Here is a 23,743-nt window from a genome sequence, read left to right on the forward strand (position 1 = left end):
AGTGGGTATTATGATGTCTCCAGGGAGGCGTGACACTAGATTTGCAAAAGTGTTAGCTCCTCCCCCCACAGCATATACCCTAGCTAGGCAGGAAACTAGCTCAGTTTGGTGTAAAAGCAGTAGGAGAAGGACAACCAAAACCACAAGGGTGGGAGCTGTGTCCCCCAATGAAAGGCTCCAAAGAAGACATTTTACGGTGAGTACACAAAAATGTCCGTTCCTTTCTCGCCTTTTCATTGGGGGACACAGACAGTGGGACGTCCCAAAGCAGTCCCTGGGTGGGACCTGAACTATTAACAGTGTATAAACATCAGCCTAAGAGCTGACTAACAACCGCAACTGCAGTGAACATATATATCAAAACACTGTCAACAAATCGAGCAGTGGCCACTTATAAATGGGCCACTGCCGCCTGAAGGACTTGTCTTCCAAGAGCAGCATCCGCGGATGCACGCGTATGCACTCTGTAGAATTTTGTAAACGTGTGCACACTGGACCAGGTAGCGGTCTTGCAAAGTTGGCCCGCCGAAGCCTGAGGGCGGATAGCCCAGGAAGCATCCACTGCTCGCGTAGAGTGGGCCCGCACAGATTGAGGAGGAACAACACCTCGTGCTTTGTAAGCCTCACAGATGGCAGTTCTGATCCATCAAGAAATCGTGGATTTAGAAGCCTGGTTGCCCTTTGTGTGTCCTTCTGAGAGGACGAAGAGGGCATCGGACTTGCGCAACGGCGCTGTTCTGGAGATGTAGATCCGCAGAGCCCTGACAAGATCTACAGTTGAAAAAGCCCTTCACAAGGAGTGGACCGGGGCTGGGAAGAATGACGGCAACACAATGTCCTCGTTTAAGTGGAAAGAAGATACGACCTTCGGAAGAAAGGCGGGGGAAGGCCGAAGGACTACCTTATGATGGAATATCAGGTAAGGTGAACGACAGAAAAGGGCCGCAAGTTCGGACACTCGCCTGATAGAGGTAATGGCGACTAAAGAGGCGACTAAAGAGGCAACCTTCCAGGACAGTCGTTGAAGAGAGATCTCTGAGGTTCGAAAGGAGGAAGCTGAAGAGCTCCGGGAACCAGATTCAGAATCCAGGGATTTAAGGGGTGGCGATAAGGAGGGACCAAATGCGCTATCCCTTGAAAAAAAAGGTACGGACCTGAGGACGAGAAGCTAGCTGCTTCTGGAAGAACATTGACAAGGCAGAAACTTGTCCCTTAAGGGTACTGAGCCAGTCCCAAGTCCAGACCGTCTTGCAGAAAGGCAAGAACATTAGGGATTGAAAAGGTAAGGGGCGACAGATTATGACGGTCACACCAGGAAAGATAGGTCTTCCAGGTCCTGTGATAGATACTGGCGGAGGAGGGCTTCCGAGCATTAAGCATGGTATGAACTACCTTAGAAGAAAGACCTGACTTGGCTAGAATCAAGGATTCAAGCGCCACGCCGTCAAATGCAGCTGTGCTGTATTCTGGTGGAATATTGGACCTTGCGACAGAAGATCCGGGCGGTCGGGGAGACGCCAGGGAGTGTCGCCGAGAAGTTAGAGAAGCTCTGGGTACCAGGCTCTCCTGGGCCAATCCGGGGCCACGAGGATCACCGGGATTCCCTCCGCTTTGATTTTCTTGATTTCTCTCGGAATGAGAGGAAACAGAGGGAAGATGTAGGGGAGGCGAAACTGTGCCCATGGAATGACTAGAGCGTCGGAGCCGATCGCTAGCGGGTCTCTTGACCGGGATATGAAGGGATGTATTTTGACGTTCATCCGAGAAGCCATGAGGTCTACATCTGGAGTCCCCAACGAAGAGTGATCTGATGGAACACTTAGTCGTGGAGGGCCCATTCCCCTGCCGCTATACCTTACCTGCTGAGGAAGTCTGCGGCCCAGTTGTCTACCCCCGGAATATGGACAGCTGAAATAATGGAAATGTGCATCTCTGCCCAAAGAAGAATCCTGGATACTTCTTTCATCGCTGCGAGTTCCTCCCTGACGGTTGATGAAAGCCACAGCCGTGGCATTGCCTGACTGGATCCGAACAGGGACGCCCAATAGCAAGGACTGAAAGTTCTGAAGGGCCAAAAATATGGCTCTGATCTCTAGAACGTTGATGTGCAGGGAGCGCTCGGAAGGAGACCAGCGTTCGTGAACAGTGTGGTGGAGAAACACCGCCCCCCAGCCTATCAGGCTGGCATCCGTCGTGACTACTTGCCAAAGGACAGGGCGGAAGGACTTCCCTTGAGATAGGGATGAGACTTGAGTCCACCAGACGAGGGAGCTGCGCGCAGTCTGAGAAAGGCGGACTGACCGGTCTAGAGAAGCTGGATTCTTGTCCCAAGATGATAGAAGATAACGTAGAGGTCGCAGATGGAATTGGGCAAAGGACACGGCTTCCATGACCGCCACCATCTTGCCTAACACTCATTCCATTACGAAGGGATGTGTAACGGCGGGAGCGGAGGGATTGGGCGGCCCGGATCAGGGAAGACCTCTTCTCTTCTGGAAGAAAAACCCGGGACTGAGCAGTGTCTATCAGCATACATAAAAAGGTGATGCGCTGATGAGGAATGAGGGATGACTTGTTGAAGTTGATAAGCCACCCTAGCCTTGACAATGTGTCTAGGCAAATCTGCACGCTTTGAGCAAACTTGAATAGAGCTCCCTTTGACAAGTAGGTCGTCCAAATAGGGAACAACCAGGACGCCTCTGCGGTGTAAAATGGACATGACGGCCGCCATGACCTTTGTGAAGACCCGAGGCGCAGTGGCCAGCCCAAAAGGGAGGGCCATGAATTGGAAATGACGGTGACCTACGGCAAAACGAAGGAACCGTTGATGAGATACACATATGGGAATGTGTAAATAAGCATCTTGAACGTATATGGAAGCTAGGAATTATCGCGGTTCCATGGCGGCTAGCACTGCTCTCAATGATTCCATTTGGAAGGTCCGAATCTGTTCAGCCTTTTGGAGGTCCAAGATAGGGCGGACAGAGCCATCTTTTTTGGGAACGACAAAAAGGTTTGAATAGAAACCTTTGCCGCGCTGTTCCAGGGGCACTGGAATGATAGCCTCTTTACAGAAGGCAAATGTTATGGCCTGAAATAAAGGCCTGGCTTTGCGTTTTGGACTTTGGAAGACGAGAACGCAGAAACCTGTTGGCCGGCAGGGAATGGAAATCGATCTTGTAACCTGAGGTGACGATTTCTCGAACCCAAGCATTGCGAGTGTGGTCTAGCCAGATATTGCGAAAAAGCAGAAGCCGCTCTCCAACAGTAGTCAGATCTGAGGGATACCTGGAGTCATGCTGAGGGGGCCTGTACAGGGTGAGGTCCTTTGGGTTTAGGTTGCTTGGAGTGGGAACGCCAGGAAGAGCCCCTTGAAGAACCGGATCCTTGATCTGAGCGTTGGGACGATCCTTGGGCTGATTGTTTTTGGGGGGCAGGCCAAAAGGACTGCCTGCGCCAAGAAGATTTTTTAAAATTCCTGGATACAGGCAGCTTTTGTGGTAGAATGGTACTTTTACCAACAGTCGTCTCAGATATGAGTTTGTCCAAGGATTCTCCAAACAGACGAAGGCCATGGAAGGGGAGTGTGGACAGGGATTTCTTGGAGGCACTGTCCGCATTCCATATCTTTAGCCAAAAGGACTCTGCGGGCAAAGACAGCATTGGCTGCCGTTAAAATAATTAGAGGCTAGAGAGAACAAATCAAGGATCTCAAAAGCCTCCGGAACATTACAAGAGCGAAGCATCCTTCGCAGGTTCTTACTCCACACACCCATAGCTCTTGAGACCCATGTCAAGGCAAACAGGGGGCGAAGAGAGGAGCCCAAAGCATGGAAAATAGACTTGACCGCAGCATCAACTACGCGGTCGGACAAGTCCTTGAGAAAGGCGTTGTCTGAAACAGACATGACTGTTTAGCCAGTCTGGATACTGGCGGATCCACAATGGGGGGTACTGACCAGGTCTTAACCATTTCAGATGGAAAGTGATAAGCGAATGAAGTGAAGGGTTTATTATTAAACCTTCTATCATGGTGATCCCACAGTTTAGATATAATTTGACGAAAAACCGGATCCTGGGCAAAGGACTTAGGAGGCTTCTTGGCCCACTTGATTGCCGACTGAGAAGTCTGGTCCGGAGGCTGATCAGAAATCGACAGAGTGATTGACAGCCGAAATTAGTGTGTCTTCTATATGCCTAGACTCAGAATGGACATCTGAATCAGAGTCAGAGTCTTGAGAATCGTGACTACTAAAAGTCACGGGCCCTCGGTCAGACTGACCATCGTCCGAGTCGGATGAGGCGTAGAGGTCGCAATGGCGCCTTGTTGGAAACAGCCTTTTTACGTTCTGGGGAAGAGTGACCAGACGAAGCAGGTGCGCTCCTCTGAGGGAGCTGAGCCGGGGGAAGGCTGTGGGAGCCTGTGGACGGCTGAGATATCTGAGCGGCAAGGTCATCTAACCTTTTAGACATTAGAAGAGCCCATGCAGGCATTACGTCATCAGACGGGGGTGCTGCCTGGCCGGTGGCCGGAGCAGAATCCACAGACTGCACGGCATCTTGGTCCAGCAACAGGGTCTGTTGTGACACTGTAGTAGGGGCATCGCAGCCCCGGCATAGTGGATAGCTTCGGCCATTAGAAAACGAGCATCCACAGCTGGTACAGGCATAGTACAGGTCTGTAGAGGACGCCTGGGAAGGTTTATCACCCTTGCGGTTACGCATGTCAGCAACAGAGTCCTACAGCCCTATAGGGATAGGGTTATGCCGCTGTTATATGAGGAGCCACTACCAGCATTATAAAGTGACCGCTATGCACAGCCGGTATATACACCGATAGCAAAATGGCATATACTGTCAAACAGTCGGCATATACCTGCAGGCAGAGCCAATATATACCGCTAACAGCTGATATACACCGCTAGCCAGCAGGCACACACCGCTAGAAAGACAGCGATATACCGCTGAGCAGAGCGGTATATAGCACTGTAGAAGTGCAGAGCCAAGGAGGCGATCTCACCCGTGTCTGCTCCCCACGTGGAAGATGGCGTCCAGCGTTCCTGGCATCATGTAGGAGAGAGACGGCCCCCGGAGGCCGATTCGTCCCAGGGCTGGGACTAAACGTGACGGCCAATCAGAGGAGAGCCGCTGCGACTGAGGGAGCGGCTTCCAGAGCAGTGAGACTGGGCGTTACTAGAATGCAGGCCAACGCCGGAGGCTAAATTAATGAGGCTCCCCGGGATCATGGTCTGCATCACCCCACCGGCGCTTTTTCAGGCGGCGGTTTGGATGCAGGGGACAGTCGTCGTCGTCTCCCTACCTGCTCCTGGTTCCGTCTGAAGACGCGTCGGTCTGGGGATGCGGGGATCTCAGGGACGCATCTTCGGCTCAAGGCTGAAGCAGGTCCTCGGCTCTGCTTAGCCCTCTGGAGCTACCTTGGTGTGACGTGCTTCCAGGGAGCATGGAGCGGTATGCAGACCCAACCACTTGGGCGCGAGGGAAGACTGACTGCTTGTGCACGCCAGGTTTCCTCTGCCCGTAAGCGGGGGGAACGAGGGTGGCAAGGCACCCTGGTATTGCTCCATATCGAAATTAGAATAAGAAAAAAACTAAATAAAAAAATAAGCTGGCCTAAGGCACCTGGTAGGGCTCAGGCCAGACATGTCAGCCTTCCTGCTGACACTAGAAAAAAAAACAGCTAGTTTCCTGCCTAGCTAGGCTATATACTGTGGGGGGGAGGAGCTAATACTTTTTCAAATCTAGTGTCACGCCTCCCCTGGAGACATCATAATACCCACTGTCTGTGTCCCCCAATGAAAAGGCGAGAAAGGAACAAAAACTTCCTGGCTGTATAGGGAACACAGTGTGAGCGTTTCATGGCAGCTGCTCTGAATTTGAGCGATTTGTCAAAAAGAGAAAGCTCAAAACTAACATAAGAGAAAAAATAAAAAAAAAAAAAAAAAATACAATCTAAGGTACCCGAGACCAGGTGTTACAAATTGGTACAGTCGTAGCCGCAAGCAGCCTGCTGCGGTACATGCTACCTGCCTGTGCCTCGGGTCGTCCAGCTAGTTACTTCTTTCTCCACGTCTCAATGTGAAGAGGTGACTAGGGCGCTTGCAGATTTGCCCCAGCCACAACCTATGTCCAGTGTTTCGCCTAGTGAGCATGCTGAGCCTGATGGTGTCCTTTCTCAGGTTAAGTCCTCAGTTCAGGCTACTGAGCATGCTCCCACACTTAATGCGAAAAAAGAGAATTTTGTTTCTTACCGTAAATTCTTTTTCTTATAGTTCCGACATGGGAGACCCAGACCATGGGTGTATAGCTTCTGCCTCCGGAGGACACACAAAGTACTACACTAAAAAGTGTAGCTCCTCCCTCCGAGCATATACACCCCCTGGTAGCCAGTCCTAGCCAGTTTAGTGCAAAAGCTGAAGGAGGACATCCACCCACAAGTAGAGACAGAGCAAAACCCGGAACAACCGGAACCTCTGTCTACAACAACAACAGCCGGTGAAAACACACGGAACAAGAAACCTGCCAACAGGCAATAGGGAGGGTGCTGGGTCTCCCATGTCGGAACTATAAGAAAAAGAATTTACGGTAAGTAACAAAATTCTCTTTTTCTTCATCGTTCCTTATGGGAGACCCAGACCATGGGACGTTCCAAAGCAGTCCATGGGTGGGAATAAACAGAAAAACTGAGAAGCAGGCGAAACCTAACTTCACAAATGGGCGACAGCCGCCTGAAGGATGCGTCTGCCCAAGCTCGCATCTGCCGAAGCAAGAGCATGCACTTGGTAGTGCTTCGAAAAGGTAAGCAGACTAATCCAAGTGGCAGTCTGACAGACCTGCTGAGCCGTAGCCTGGGCCTGAAAGCCTAAGAGGCACCGACAGCTCTGGTCAAGTGTGCCTTGATCCCCGGCGGGGGAGGCACTTGAGTGAGTACACTGGTAGGTATCGGAAATGGCCGACCTAATCCAACGAGCCAGGGTCGGCTTAGAAGCCGAGAGGCCCTTACGCTGACCAGTGGTCAGCACAAAAGAGAGGTGCACCGCCTAAGAACAGCAGTGCGAGACACATAGATCCGGAACGCCCGCACCAGATCCAGAGTATGCAACGCCTTTTCAAACTTTTCAAAGCGATGAACAGGAGCCGGACAAAAGGAAGGCAGGGAAAATGCCCCGGTTAAGGTGGAAGCAGCAACCACCTTAGGGAGAAAGTCCGGAGTCGGACGGAGAACCACCTTGTCTTGATCAAAAACCAAAAAAAGGGGGTGACTCCGAAGAGAGTGCAGCCAAAACAGAGACTCTCGAGGGAAATTATGGCCACTAGAAAGACCACTTTCTGTGAAAGACGAAACAAAGAAACCTCCTTAAGAGGCTCAAAGGGGGGTTTCCGGAAGCCGTGAGGACCGGATTAAGGTCCCAGGGCTCCAAAGGCCGCCAGGTAAGGCGGAATGATGTGAGATGCGCCCTGCATGAAGGAGCGCACCTGAGCCAGCCGGGCGATACGCCGCTGGCACAACACTGACAGAGCCGAGACCTGTCCCTTGAGGGAATTGAGGGATAGCCCTAGCTGCAGACCGGACTGTAGAAGGGACAGGAGGGTCGGCAAGGCCAAAAGGCCAAAGGATACTTCCGAGCTCGAGTCATAGTGGAGATGACTTCAGGAGGGATACCAGAAGTCGTCAAGATCCAAGACTCAAAAGCCACGCCGTCAATCTGAGAGCCTCAGGATTCTGGCGGAAAGACGGACCTCGTGAGAGAAGGTCTGGACAGTCCGGGAGATGCCATGGCACCTCTACGGACAGATGGAGCAGGTCAGGGTACCAAGCTTGCCTGGGTCAGTCTGGAGTAATGAGAATGACCCGACGGCCCTCCTTTCTGATCTTGCGCAGGACTCTGGGCAAGAGCTAGAGGGTGAAACACGTAAGACAGACGAAGCTGGGACCAAACTTGAACCAGTGCGTCTGCCGCAAAAACCTGAGGATCGTGGAGCCACAGTTTGACGGCTAAGATAATCTGCCTCACAGTTTTCCACGTCTGGGATGTGGGCTGCGGATATGGTGGACTAGGAGTCCTCCGTCCACTAAAGAATGCGTTGAACCTCCAACATTGCCAGGCGGCTGAGTGTCCCGCCCTGGAGGATGATGTAGGCAAACGCTGTCGCGTTGTCTGACTGGACTCGAATGTGCCTGGCCGCCAACAGATGGTGAAAGGCTTAGAGAGCTAGAAACACAGCTCTGATTTCCAGCACATTGATCCAGAGGGCTGATTCGGACAGAGTCCAAGTGCCCTGCGCTCCATGGTGGAGATATACTGCTCCCCAGCCGGATAGACTAGCATCCTGGTGAGGATCACCCGGGACGGGGCCAGGAAGGAGCGTCCCTGAGACAGAGGGGCCGAAGCCACCACTGAAACGAGCCCCTGGTCTGTGGCGAAGCCACCACCCCGTGGAAGGAGGAAGTCCGCTTGTTCCAACAGCGGAAAATATCCAGCCGCAGAGGAAACTGGGCAAGGGAATCGCTTCCATTAACGCCACCATCTGATCCAGCACCTGTATTAGGTGCCTCATGGAACGACGTCGACCGCCAGCGGAGGGACTGCTGTTTGACTAAGGGCAGCTTCACAAGTGCCGGCAGAGTCTCGAATTGCGTCCCTGGGTACGTGAACCTCTGGGTCGAAGTCAGAGTGGACTTGGACAGAATGACAAGCCACCCGAATTGGTTAGAGTGGCGAGAGTGAGCGAGGCACTCCGCTAACAGTTTGCACTGGATGAAGCCCAGACTAGAAGGCCGTCCAGGGCAAAAGGATCACTGCCAACCCCTAGAGGTGCAGGACCGCAATCACATCTGCCCAGACCTTGAGAATACTCGAGGGGCCGTGGCTAACCCAAAGGAAAGAGCCACGAATTGGACCACTCCGATTGCAAAACGTAGCCAACGCTGGTATGAAACTGCGATTGGCGCATGCAGATAGGCATCTCTGATGTCGATGGATGCTAGGGAATCTCCTTGGGTCATCGATTGATCGCAGAGACTCCATGCGAAAATGCCGCACCTGAAAATGCTTGAGAAGCTTGAGATCCAGGTCGGAAGGCACCGCCCTCTTCGGGGACTAGGAATAGATTTAAGCAGAAATCTCAGAACAGTTCCCAGTCGGGAACCGGTACAATTACTCCATTGGCCTGCAAGAATGCCACAGCCTGTGAGAAGGCGGCGGCCTTGGAGCAGGGGGGAGTTGACAGAAAAATTCTATTTGGCGGGCTGGATAGAATTCTATCCTGTAGCCGTGGGAGATGGTATCCCGCACCCACTGATCGGAGACGTGTTAAAACCATACGTCGCCAAAGTGGGAGAGCCTGCCACCGACCAAGGACGTTGCTGGCGTGGCCAGATAGCCAGGAGGAGGCTGACTTAGTGGCAGCATCTCCTGCGGTCTTCTGAGGACGTGGCTTCGTGCGCCATTTGGGTTTACGATCCTTGGCTGAGCTAGTGGACGAGGCCGAGGGCTTAGAGAACGATCAGATGGAGGAACGAAAAGAACGAAACCTCGACTGATTCCTGCCCTGGACAGGTTTCCTGGTTTAGGTTTGTGGCATGGAAGAACTCTTCCCGCCAAGAGCTTCCTTAATAATTTCATCCAGTTGTTCCCGAATAGTCTGGTCCCAACAAAAGGGAGCCCAGCAAGGAACTTCTTTAGAAGCATCTGCCTTCCACTTCCGAAGCCACAGGGGCCTGCGGATAGCGAGGAAATTAGCCGAGGCCACCGCAGTGCGGTGAGAGTCTCCAGCATGGCAGACATGGCATAGGATGAAAAGACTGAAGTCTGGAAGTTAAGGCAACCATTTCGGGCAAAGAGTCCCTGTGAGGGAATGCATCTCCTCTAGAGAAGCAGAGATGGCTTTGAAAGCCCGCACTGCTGCAAAAGCTGAGGCGAATGAGGCCCTTGCCGCCTCCATACAGATTTGGCCAGAAGGACAACATGGCAGACAGCAAAACCTTAAGTGAGGAGCCATCAGCCACTGATACAACGGTCCGGGCTGAGAGTCTAAACACCGGAGGGACCACCTTTGGTGAATGAGCCCACTCCTTGACCACCACTGGTGGAAAGGGAAAACTGTCATCAGAACCACGCTTTGGGAAACGTTTGTCAGAGCAGACCCTGGGCTTGGTCACAGTGGCCTGAAAACTGGAGTGGTTAAGGAACACACTCCTTGTTCTCTTAGGCAAGGTAAATTGGTGCCTTTTTGCCAGAGAGTGTTGCTCCTCTGATACTGGCGGATTGAGGTCCAGTACAGAATTAATGTACAGTGGGATCCTTAGAGAGGTGCCGTCAGCCACTGATACAACTATCCGGGCTGAAAGTCTAGACACCGGAGGGACCACCATTGGTGAATGAGCTCACTCCTTGACCACCTCTGGTGGAAGGGGGAAACTGTCATCAGAACCACGCTTTGGGAGCGTCTGTCAGGACAGGCTCTGGGCTTGGTCACAGTGGGCTGAAAACTGGAGTGGTTAAGGAACACACTCCTTGTTCTCTTTAAGGTATACTGATGCCTTTCTGCCAGAGGGGGATGCTCCCCTGATACAGGCGGATTGAGGTCCAGTACAAATATAATGGACGCAATCAAATCATTAGCATCTGCATCACCTTCGGACAGATCAAGGGTACATGAAGTAGCGTCCGAGCCCCTAGTAAAGACATCCTCCTCGTCCAGTGAGTCAGCTAGTGAATCAGAGCTGCGGGACGGGGAAGGACAGGGGACCCTGCGTCTCCATTTTAGGAGGACGGGGTCTGAGACCAGATGAAGAGTCTTCTGTGAGCTTTGCTGAGCGAGCTGTAGCAGCAGAAGCGCCCTGAGAAGGGGGCTAATGCATGCTCAGCACCACCGGAGCAGGAGCAGCTGGAGGGACCACTGATGAGCCTCCAGGCTGAGGGACCACTGTGTTTATGTGCTCGGTACAGGCAGTACGAGTCTACATGCAGTGCATATTAAGAACAGCCTTGCTCTGATGTGAGACATGCTGCAGAAGTGGGGGCTCTGTCCAGAATGACCCCCAGCAGAGTATATAAACAGAGAATATAAGCAGCTGCACAACCGGAGGTTGTGGCTTGCCAGACCGTTTAACCTACATTTCTGTGCCCTCCAGTCCCCCTGCCCAGGCCCCCATTTGTCACACTGTGGTATCTCTGTGCCTATGCAGACATTGAGAACGCTGAGAAAATGGCGACCGGAGCGAGGAGAGGGGGCGGGGCCTACTCTGAGAGCGGGCAAATGAGGTAGACAGGGGAGGGAATCCTTCCTCAGTGAGGAGTGTCCGTTCCCTGTGCTGAACAGCCGCTGGGCGGAGCCGCACTGTCCCTCTGCAAGACTGACATGCAGGGGCAGTGAAACCGAAACTAGGCCTCAGGCGAAGCCGGGGCCTAGATTTAAACATGCGGCCAGCGTGCAGGGAGAACCGGCCGGAAATGTTAACACAGTCATATAACACACTCTCCCCAATATATAAAGTACAAGGGACCCCTGGAAAGACCACATTCTGTGGTAAAAACGTCTCAGTACTTAGCTTGTGAGACGCAGGTGCCAGGTCCCTGGGAGGTGAGCGCTCCGTCCGGCAGGATCCTGAAAGGGCTGCGGATGGAGACCGGTCTCCTGCAAAGCAGTGAGAACCGTGATGGCTCCCACTTCAAGCCAGAACCCCAGGGGATGGTGAAGGAGCGCGGCATGTGAAGGCTCCAGCCTTGTAAAATCAACCTTAACAGCACCGCCGACACAGTGGGGTGAGAAGGGACATGCCGGGAGTCCAGACTGGACCCGCTTTTCTTCCAAATCTTTGAAATAAAAAAAAAAAAATCAAAAATCAGAGAATGCATGTGTGTGTGACCTCCTGAACACAAAGCATTGAAACTGGCTAGGACTGGCTACCAGGGGGTGTATATGCTAGGAGGGAGGAGCTACATGTTTGAGTGTAGTACTTTGTGTGTCCTCCGGAGGCAGAAGCTATACACCCATGGTCTGGGTCTCCCATAAGGAACGATGAAGAAAGCCTCTTTGCACGGGTACTTGGACTCCGTTCTGTGTCCAAGTTTTGTGTTGTGCCTACTGAGCATGCTCAGGAATTTAGTGCATTGGAGGCCAAGTCCGGTAAGGACTTCACTGAGCATGACCGTGAGGTAGCAGGTCCTGATAGGCTGGGCAGCATCAGGTGTCCTGATGATGTGGCCACTCCGGACTGGCTCGCAGAGGCCCGACCTTGAACCCCACCATTGGTCATCAGACGATGACTGGTAGGGTGTTTGGGGCGGTGCTGCCCATATGTCAGTGAGGTGGCAGTCCGGATAGGCCGCTAGTGGCGTCACTGATGATGTGGCACTCTGCTATTGGCCCCTGGAGGCGCCAATGTGGCTCACCTTGGGTTTGGGGCGGACCCTAGGTGATAAAAAGGCATGGTGGTGCACAGTTTTCACTTGTACATGATAGAGCCACATTGTTGGCTGCAACCAGTAGTTCAGGAAGCAGTAGGTAGGGTTAGGCGTCCGGTGCCTGTCACGCCAAGATTCGTGGCTCAGTACGTTGTGGCGGGTGGGGGGGGGGGGGTGAGGGAGGAGCATGGGATCTGACTATAATCGCTTCAGTTCTGTTGTAGCAGCCCAGTGGAGTTAACTGGGCTGTAGCGTCGACTGTCCCAGTGTGCCCCCTACGCACATGGACAGTGTTCCCCAGGACCCCTGTGGTGCTAACAGGGGAGTTCCTGGTTTGGGTGTGTGGACCATGTGGCAGGGTTCACAATAGTCCTGATCCAAGTTTAACTCTGGTCAGGTTCATATCATTTCAGAGCCACCAAGCTCTGTATTATCCGCCTACCCTACGAGTTTCCAGCAGCTCCTTTACCAACTTTGAGCACGGTGGACCCAGACTGGTGATTGGGACATACACCACTTTATCCTAATCCGCCAGTCCCCCTGTAACACCAAGTTGATTACCTATTAAAGTCAAGTCAATAAAATTAATGGAAAATGGTTGTGACCAACCCTCTACTAATGAGATGGCTCTGGAGATATTGCCCCAATCTACACAGTGAAGCACAACAATGAGCTGCCAAAAGCACAAAATATCAATCGTGTGCAACACAGTGTGAAATGTACTATGATTCAGTATTTTCCCGCCAAATATAAAACAAACCTTTACAAAATAATAGCACGAGTCACATGACAATTTTATGATAATGCATAGCTATACACACAGAGGTAATAAAGCCCTGATAAAAGACATGCACGCACCGTGGCTTTGTCCAGTACTTTAACAGAGTTTTCATCGGCCACCTTGTGTTTTCTTAACGCCTCTTCAAGAGTCCAAAGAGGTAAATTCTCCCATTTCCCAAACACCACAAGATCAATGTCGCTATCAGTCAAAGAGAAAATTTTTGATTAAATTATAGACCGGACAGGAGCAAAACTAAACGACTGTCTCCTGGATTTACTTCCGCACACAAGATGTATGTCACATTACATGGAAAAGGTATTAAACACATGAGTATCACAGATTAATGTAGGGTTTTTGCCAGTCAAAAAACAAACTAATTGGGTTCAAAAAAGGTTTTCTACCAAAGGCACAGACACCGATTGGTAGAATAGGGCGCCCTTATCCCGCTGGAAGTCAGCACAGATGCTCGCCCACTAGCTCCATCTATTCCCTATGGGGTTACTGTACTCTTTTCCTAGTAGACCAATACTTTCTTCTGACCTGCCGCTCCCCAATAGGTATAAAAATTCCCCATTCTGTAGTGCAGGACCCAGCCTTTGGATCCCCACAGCAAAGGGGATACCTGTTTTCACTGGACAACACCTTTAATGTCTGACACTAGAGGAAACTTCTTGCCCAATAATATCATATGAACTACAGTACCCACTTTAATACAAATATAGCATAAAAAAAAAAAAATAAAGACCTGTCTTCATGTCCTCCCTCTGATGTTTACATTAGGCGTATTTGCTTAAAGAGAAGGTGTTGTCCAAAGGTAAAAAAAAAAAAAAAAAAAAATTAACTGAAAAAATGTAAAAGTGTTAATGTTTAAATATTGTTTGTTTTTAATTTAGATTATATATATATATATATATATATATATATATATATATATATATATATATATATATATATATATATATATATATATATATATATTTTTAATATTAATATTTAAAAGTTTGACATCTTCCACTCTTAAGCACTAGGGGGAGCGGCTGCTGAAATCCTACTGTAGAACTAGCTCACATTACAGCTGCAGTAAAAATGGGTGGGATCTGCTCTCATGTGTGCGATGTCACACCTCCCCCTCCCAATCTGGGTGTTTCCAAAAGAACGAGAAAATGAAGTTTAGGATCAGTGTGGAGCCACTTTGTTGGTGACCACAAAGTGATCCTAATCTCTAAAGTGTCACTAAGGACAGCTGGCATAGTGCCCCACTGTATTGTGCTGCCGGTCGGGATCGGAGGTCCAAGGTGACATGCGGCGAGGAGTGGTGATCTGCAGCCTGAGCCCGCCACTGCACTACAGAAGTCACGCCCAGCCCCGTGCACTCACCTCAGACCTGCGCCCCCGGCAGCCTGCCCAGTCCGCGATCATAGCACAGAGCGGTGAAGGCCCAAGGTGGGCACAGGCATGGGAAAGGGGGGGGGGGGTAGCGGAACGCCAGGATCAATTATGGTGCAATTACCGCTGCCTGGGACCGGTACTCACCCCATCCTGGCGGGTGACAGGGGGAAAGTGCAGCACACATCATACGCTGTGCTACACAAAGATGGCGGTGATCTCCTTCCTCTGCTGTGATCTGCACAGCCCAGGGGGCTTGTCCAGTACACAACAGAGCGCTCTGTTAGAAAAAAGGGTCGCAGCCTGTAATCAGAATCAATGCACAGAGCTGTCATAAATGAGGTAACTGTCATTATACACAGCAGATCCAAAATGGTGGCCCCCTGTTTTTCACTAAAAATAGAAATAAATAAAAACTAAATAAAAATAGTGAATTTAATTTTGTATTAAAATATACTTGATTCCATAATCACTATTAATACAAAAATAAAAAAGTGACACCTTCCCTTTACAGTTTACTTGAAATGCTGCAACATAGGAACCTGCAGACTTGCTTTACTGTATGCAGTGAAGTGAAGATACATAGATGTAAACCAGCATAAGGGAGGTCAGAGGGACAAACTTTTGGCCCTCAAATGAGTGAAGTTTTATCAATATACAGAATACTACATGATGAAAACGTTTCCTTTTAGTTCAGTTAATCTCATTGTCATCAGACCAAGAAACAATGTGTTACATAAACAACTTACCTCGTGGGCAAATAAAGTCCTGTTTTGAAACTCCCAAATATCTGAACCTAAAAACAGATGGACACAGACTTTTAGTAGAGGATTGCAAAATATACATTTCGCAGGAAATTAAACGCACTAACATTTGAAGGGACAATTATAGCAGCCTTTTCCCTGGCGCATCAATTGGGGGTCAATGATGGCTGTACAGGCCCCACATCAGCAGTATGAGGACAGGCGGGAGCAGATATCGGCCTCCTCTAATCTTAAACTTCGTGTGTGAGAAAATCAACACCTGTGCCTGTAATCTTAAGCACACGGAGCAGCACACAGTAAAGGCCCTGTCACACTAAACAACATCGCTAGCAACATCGCTGGTAACGAACAACTTTTGTGAAGTTGCTAGCGATGTTGCTGTGTGTGACATCCAGCAACAACCTGGCCCCTGCTGTGAGGTCGTTGGTTGTTGCTGAATGTCCTGGGCCATTTTTTAGTTGTTGCTGTCCTGCTGTGAAGCACAGATCGCTGTGTGTGACAGCGAGACCGCAACAACTAATGTGCAGTGAGCAGGGAGCCAGCAACAACTAATGTGCAGGCAGCAGGAGCCGGCTTCTGCTGAGGCTGGTAACTAATGTAAACATCGGGTAACCAAGAAGCCCTGTCCTTGGTTACCCGATATTTACCTTTGATACCAGCCTCCTCCGCTCTCACTGCCTGTGCTGCCGGCTCCAGCTCTGTGCACATGTAGCTGCAGCACACATCAGGCAATTAACCCGATGTGTGCTGTAACTAGGAGAGCAAGGAGCCAGCGCTAAGCATTGTGCGCTGCTCCCTGCTCTGTGCACATTTAGCTGCAGCACACATCTGGTTAATTAACCTGATGTGTGCTGTAACTAGGAGACTGGGGGCTGGTCACTGGTTGCTGGTGAGCTCACCAGCAACTCGTGTAGCCACGCTCCAGCGATCCCTGCCAGGTCAGGTTGCTGGTGGGATCGCTGGAGCGTCGCAGTGTGACAGCTCACCAGCAACCTCCTAGCAACTTACCAGCGATCCCTATCGTTGTTGGGATCGCTGGTAAGTTGCTTAGTGTGACTGGACCTTAATGTGGGACTGGACCTTAATGTGGGACTAGATTTGTGACCTTCACGGAGAAGGACACAAGCAGCCCCGCATATAAATAATGAAACAATTTCATGGAAAGAAACAGTTATGAAACCTGGATCAATTTCTTCCCGGTCTTTCAAATCTTGCTACACTGTGCAAAAATATTCTTGCTCCACATTATGTATTTTCCCTAAAATTAGCCTTAGTTGCGGTTCAATAATTACCATATTTTTTGGATTATAAAATTTGGGAGGAAAATGAGGGGAGAGTCTTAAAATCCAAATATAGCGTACTGGTGGGGCTGTCTGTGCGGTCGGCTGGGTGCGGGTGGCCGGGTGCCTGTGGCTGCGTGCGGGTGGCCGGGTGCCTGTGGCTGCTTCTCTGCAGGTGGGCAGGCAGCCCGCTGGCTGCCACCCTGTGCGTGCGGGACTGTGGTGGCTGTGCGGTGGGTGTCCCAGTGTGTCCGCAGTCGCGGTTTCAAATGATGGCACTGGTTGTCAGCACATGCGCAGATGGAGCTCTTGGATGAGAGCTCCATCTGCGCATGAACCACTTCGGGCATCATCACTTGAACTGGGACCGCAGACACACTGGGAAACTCACTGCACCGGTCTGCTCCACCACGGACCTGCTGCTGCTGCCAGCACAACCCCTGCCTCCTGTGACCCGATTCACCACCACTGCTGCCCCCCTTTGGCAAGACAACACCGGAAAATAAGATGGACCCCGTTTTTTTTTTTTTTTGGTTCTCTCTAAATTTGGGGTGCGTCTTATAAAACAAAAAATACGGTATGTGCCCATGCAGAAAAAAAAAAAAAAAGTTAAAGGAATACAGCAGGACACTTCATTAAAAGAAAAGCAGAGACGCCCAGAAGAGAGGAGACAGACCACTAACAAGAGGCTGTGGAACACACAGAACACATCGATGAGTTCCACCACACTGGTGGCCAGAAGCAGTACAGAACCAGTGGATGTTTGTGTGTGAGTGTGACAATGCCCCTTTAAGTTAAAAAAAAAAAAAAAAAAAAAAAGGGACCCCCTCAGAGGAACAGGCAGGATCTGATTACCACCCAAAATGAGAAAAAGGCCAGTGCTAATATCCGTACTATGGCTGCACCACGAGAGCCCCCTAAGCTGAACAGGAACCTGATGTGCCCCAGGGTTCAGTTTAGTAGACGTCTGAGGGGTGCAGAGCACTCCCAAAATACAAGTATGGCCTCTCCGGGAGGTGCTGAATACTCACATCTGCGCTCGGCCACAGCTCTTTAATGACACTTTCTATTCGATTAACGACCTCCATTCTCATAGTTTCCTCTTCGGGACGTGGGGACATATATTTGTAGAAATCGAGAATTTCTTCATGGAGTCTGCAGAAACAAAAAGAAAGTTGTTTTTAATTGTTTTTGATCCATGCATTTGACCAAACTTTCACCGCTTAGCATTACGTACAGCGATCATTGTGCAGCATAGTGTATATGGCTTTATATGTTTCAATCATTTGATTCATCTTGCCCAAACTACAAGCAGCCTAAATCAGAGCTTGGCTGAACGATCATCTTATACCGACACACTCCATAGGAGAAAATAGTCTGAAAAGACGGCCAGAGGCTAATCTCTTGAAAGCCTGGCCGACTGCTCCCTGCAGTAGAGGATGAAGACACCCATCAATCACCTGGAGGAGGCTGGGAGACGTCGGCCAGGGTGGCCCAAGAGTGTTGCACAGCAAAACAGACCTGGCTCCTGCTGCCTGTGATTTAGGCAGCATGAACTGATCCAACAGGGAAGAGGGCAAACCTCGAATAATGAAAAACAACAAGAATAACAAAATCGTATCTGCACATCATGCACTCACACTTACTGGAGTGCACCTCCCCCAAATTAGACCGGAGGTAACAGATTCCCGAGGATAGAGTCGGTTTTTACATTTTGGATATTCACTTATAAAAGGTTTGTTCTGATGATCATGTAGGTCACTGTTTATTTCGGATCCAATATTGACAAAAATAGGAATGGAAGTGCCAGTGACAGCAATGTAAATAGTGAGGCTGAGAAATGCCGATGTGTGCGGCACATCATACACACACAGCCGTAGGGACTGTACACTCACTAATACAGGCAGCTTCTAGCTTGTTCTGCAATAGCCATAGAAATGAATGGAGAGACCAAAGCATGTGATGCCACCACTGCTCGGTCACTGGAGGGATGGGGCCTGCATGGATCACACATTCAGTGCACAGTCTCTGGCTATACCATCATTGTACAAGATAAGAACAACCCTCTGAAGGATTATTCCTAAAATCAAAAGTTATTCAGGAGGTTTGGGGTCCAACCGTTGAGACACCATCATCCCAATATCAGGTCTCATGATCCTGACATCTTGTAGAGCCAGAGTGGAGGAGGTGTGAAAGATCGGCGTACATATTAGATGGCTGTCAATCGCTTGGCCGGCCCTACTACACAGGAGCCACCATCCAAACGAGTGCTATGTGTTGTCTGAGAACCAACGGCAAATGTGGCTCATCACCGGGAGACAAAAACTGCAGTCGGAAATTGGAAATGCCTGATCGATATACTCCCCTGCCAACAATACATTGTCTGGGTCTCCCATATGAAGACCAACGATGGCTTTGGCCAAAAAAACAGCTTAGGTTGAGTTCACATGTCCTGTAGTCATCTGTTAGAATGGATCCTGCAGAGATTCGTTGGCAAAAAAAGTTCCGCAAAACAACTCTTGTCCGTTGCAGTTTTTTTTTTTTTTTTTTAAACATTGCAGTTTATGGAAAGCGGATCCATTCAACCCTTAACGAGTGCGGGCTGTACTGGTACATTCTACTCCAACATAGGTGTCATCACCTGCGAGTATCTGGCGGTGATTCCTGCATGTCAGCTGATTTGAACAGCTGACGTGTGCCTCACAGGCACGGGTGGAACCGCGATGCACCCGCGCATGTTAAACCCTTAAATCGCGCTATCAAAATGACACAGCTCTATTTAAATGTCCGCAGCAGTAAACGTTTACTCACCCGGCTACATGACGTGACCACTGTGAGCCGATGGTTGCCATTGTAGCACAGGGTCATGTGATGACTCCTGTAGCTAGCATGACTCACTTCCCATAACACTCAGCAGACCAGCCGCTATTACAGAAGACTAGCATTTCTCCTGTTCAGAGCTGTGAAGCTACAATCAGAAGAAATGACAAGCGATCAAACTGCTGATCCTTATAGTCCCTCTAGGGGAAGTAGTAAAATAAAAAAATTTAAAAAAAAAAAACCTAAAAAAAAAAAGTTCAATTACCCCTTTTCGCCTCATTGAAAATCAGTGGATTAAAAAAAAAAAAAAAAAAAAAAAAAAAAAAAAAAAAAAAAAAGGGGCACACATTTGGTATTACCTCATTCAGAAATGCCTGATTAAACTATAAAATAAATGAATCTGATCGGTAATCAGCATAGTCGCAAAAAATTCTAAACAAAATTATGTTCGTTGGTCACTGCAAATTTTGCGCAAAATGCAATAACAGGCAATCGAAACGTAGCATCTGCGCAAAAATAGTATCATTAAAAAAGTCAACTCTGGAAGCAAAAAATAAGCAGTCAGAGAGCCCCAGATCCCGAAAAATTAGAATGCTACAGGTCGCGGTAAATGGCGCAAGAAGTGCGCCACTTTTTTGGGACAAACCTCTGATTTTTTTTTTTTTTTAACCCCTTCGATAAAAGTAAATCTGTACATGTTTGGCATCTACAAACTCATACCGACCTGAGGCATCACACTGACCTCAGTTTTGCCATATAGTGAACACTGAATAAAATCTCAAAAACAATCATGCAATCAAATTTTTTTGCAATTTTTCCACAATTGGAATTTTTATGCCGCTTTCCAGTACACTAAATGGTAAAACGTATGGTTTCATTTAAAAGTATAACTCATCCCGCAAAAAACCAAGTCCTCATACGGCAAGATTGACGGAAAAGTAAAAAAAGTTACGGCTCTCGGAAGGGAGAAAAAAAACAAAAAAACCAACGGGAAATATTGGCCAGGGATGAAGGGATTACCGGGTTGCTATTTAGCCATCCATTTTTCTTGCATTTGTAACACTATTTTTTATTTACAGGATCTATTTAAAATGGAAGATAAATAGCAATCAGTTAACAGATCTGTTCTCCATGGACTCAAAAATAAAAAACAAAGATCTGGCAGAAATCATTTATTTACAAATGGATAAGAAAGTTGCGTTTGCAGATCTTTTTTCCCCAATAGATTGCCGTGGGATCCATTCTAATGAATGATTACTTGACATGTGAGCTTAGCTTTAAAAGAGGTTTTCCACTACTACTGGGACTCACTTTCATTTGTCCTTACACTTTCCTAATATACTTCTGCTATCTACTCTGGACCTTTAAGCTTATCTTACCACATTGCAGATTTAGGTACAGATTTTCTGCATTTAAAACTTCCATCTTTTGGCAGGAAAAATTCTGTGGGAAAAAAACAAAAAACCACCCCTGCATTTTGCTGCTTTTTTATGCATCGAAAAAGGGAAAATGCTGGAAGAAAAAAAACAAAAACGCAGAAACAATTGATATGTCATTTGTTTGGTATACTTTTTTTCTGCACCAAAATCTGCAACTTGTATGTAGTACTTCAGCATTCCCAGACTTTGCTGGATGCATTTTCCCTTGCATATTGATTAAAATCTGCAAGGGGGAAAACAAAAAAAAAAAAGGCAGAGTGAGCACACAGCCTAAAAGGTTGATAAATACCTTAATACCTTTGATCTTTTCAGCTGCAGACCGGAATTGGACCAATTGAGCTGGGCACGTCAGTGGTGGGGCTGAGAGGATAGTGAAGTGTGATCTGGGCATGCTCACCCAGACTGCTATCACTGAGAGGCAGTACTGCCCTCACCTTACCAATGCTTAGTAGGTCCAATTCCAGCCTGCAGTCAAAAGGATTAAATGCCCCGTTGTTGGACATTTAAAAAGGTGTCTAAAAAAGCACCAGTTTACGGTGCAAATTAGGCCAGATTTCAGGAACACTTAGATCAGCCCCAATAGCACTCGTCACCAATGAGGAGGCGCCCCTACTAAAAAGGGCAAGATCATAAAGTTGTGCGCATAGACAAAAAAAATGTTTGCGTCAGAGTAATGCAAAAATCCTCTCTCAGTGCACAGTGGCCGTCATGCATAGACTGTCCAAACTGATCGGGCATGCTGCTGTGACTGTGCCGGGGATACATCTGGTATCTACACGTTCCCCATACAGGCTGAATGACTTCTATGGAATATGGATGTGAATTCCCTCTCGTGCTGCAGGCGGCATCTGGCAGGTTCTGTGCGCAGGAGCTCGGTGGACACTACAAGTGTAGATAGGACTTGTCATAACATTAGTAATGTAAACTGGCCGCTCACAGGAATACCAGCAGCCTGAGTCACGGAGCCGGATTTAGTAATTACAGCAGTTTCCTTTCTGCAGAATCGAGAAAGCATTAGCAGACTGAGCCTTAGGGAAGAGATCCCTGGGCTGTCCGGTCACTGCCTCCTATGGCTTACTGCAGGGTACAAATATAGGCAGATTCTGCCCCCTCACATTACACTACATTCAGCCCCATCGCCAAAGCATACTGTGACATCATTTTGTAACAGAACGGCTCGTTGTAAAGAGCTCACTGATACAAGCGCAGTCCTGTAGTAGGAGCCATGAAGGTAGCACTGACATTTCTTCCCTCCATCATCTGTGATATTGAAAAGTGGAAGGAACCACAGCCACTGAGCCACGAAGTGAAGATCCCATAATGTGACACAGCGGCAGGACGAGCGCAGAAAAGTCCCCTCAATCCTTAATATCAGCAGGACGGAAAAGAGGGGAAGGAGAAAGAAAAAAAAGGCAGGAGTCAAGTAAGGAGTTTCCAGATCTGAGAGGCAGCCTTACATCACCAAGCACAATGCCAATGGAGCGGTGAAGCACGTCATTCCGGGATCATAAGACAGCCATATTTATAAGATAATTCAGAAATACTAGTACTTCCAGCGAGATTCAATGTGATCAGACAATTACTGTATTTTCTTTCCTCTCTGCTAGGCTAAAAGCGAAACAAACATTTACACAGCGACTATAAAGACTATCTGCAGGGATAAACGGCTGAACCAACACGAGCACCCGCACATAAAGGAGACTCAAGTTGGAGGGGGGAGGTTAACTGTTTGTCAAATCAAGAACATAGATCCACAGGATAGTTACACAAGATTGCTGGGGGTCTAGCTACTAAGACCCTGACCGTGAAACTCTAATGCGGGCGTCACATGATCCGATCTATCGTGCGATCGTACCCGCCATGTTACCCTATGGGATTTGGGGAGTGCCGTGTCCATGCTGCGGTATATGCTGCGGATGTCTCGCAGCCGCACGTAACTGCATATCAATTATTCCTGTGGAAATATCTGCGGAATTCCCGCTCCTCCACTATGGAGATAGAGGCCGGGACTTCCACAGGTAAGCCGCATGAATGTCTGCAGGTTTACAGCAACGAAAATGCTCGAAACCCGCAGCAATGAATAGCTGCTGATTCAGGGGAGCAGCTTCGGGAAACCTGTGGAAAAATCCGTAGTACGTTGTCCCATGGACACATAGCCTAAGGGTATGTGCCCACAATCTGGAAGCAGGGCAGCAAATCTCTGCAGGAGACCGCAGGTGCTCGTACCCACGATCAGGGTTCTGTGCGCTGCGGTCTCTCGCCTGTGTTCTCCCTACGGAGGACACATGTGAATCCGCAGCAAACAATTGACATGCTGCGGTCGGGGGGGGGGGGGGGCTGGGCACGGGATTTCTAGAAATTTCATCCACTATGCTTGTACTGTGCAACAGCATTTTGGATGCAGTGAAAGAAAACATGCTACATCCAAAACGCTGCAAACACTGATCGTGTGCACGCACCCTAACCTAAATCCCCGTGTGAGTGGAGCAGTATTGCAAGCGTAAACAATGGCAGAACGCATCTTTTGTGATCTACAAACCTAAGCAACAAGCGGTAAACTATAAAAATTAATATTCACACTGTCCTTAAAAAGGTAAAAATGTAAAGTAGATTGTAAAAACTGTGCGCTAATAGGTCCAGAAATGTGGCCAAACATAAAATACCCAATGGACAGGTGACGCTCCTGCGCACTCCATACCGAATCCCCCAGGGATCTTAGGTTTCTCTTCTGTCCGGGTGCGCCAGGTCACTGCGCCAGCCAGTGACCACCAATTGGTGGCCGCAGTCACATTTCATAAAAAAATATTGTTTTTTCTAGCTTGGACAAAACATGACCACTGCAGCG

At 49.0% G+C, this 23,743-nt stretch overlaps 1 protein-coding gene across 2 annotated transcripts in view; it reads right to left on the reverse strand.

The window, feature by feature from the left end:
* The window catches only part of TENT4B (terminal nucleotidyltransferase 4B), a 114,695-nt gene that overhangs the window by 67,570 nt on the left and 23,382 nt on the right, over window positions 1-23,743 (reverse strand). For both annotated transcript variants that reach the window (XM_075325748.1, XM_075325750.1), the window contains exons 2-4: window positions 17,671-17,794; window positions 15,345-15,391; window positions 13,287-13,407 (exon numbers count right to left, since the gene is read on the reverse strand). In XM_075325748.1, coding sequence (XP_075181863.1) covers window positions 13,287-13,407; window positions 15,345-15,391; window positions 17,671-17,794 — 292 coding nt within the window. The remainder of the gene's footprint in view (window positions 1-13,286; window positions 13,408-15,344; window positions 15,392-17,670; window positions 17,795-23,743) is intronic.

Source organism: Anomaloglossus baeobatrachus, chromosome 10, assembly GCF_048569485.1.
Source record: "Anomaloglossus baeobatrachus isolate aAnoBae1 chromosome 10, aAnoBae1.hap1, whole genome shotgun sequence".
In the NCBI taxonomy this organism is placed as follows: Eukaryota; Metazoa; Chordata; class Amphibia; order Anura; family Aromobatidae; genus Anomaloglossus; species Anomaloglossus baeobatrachus.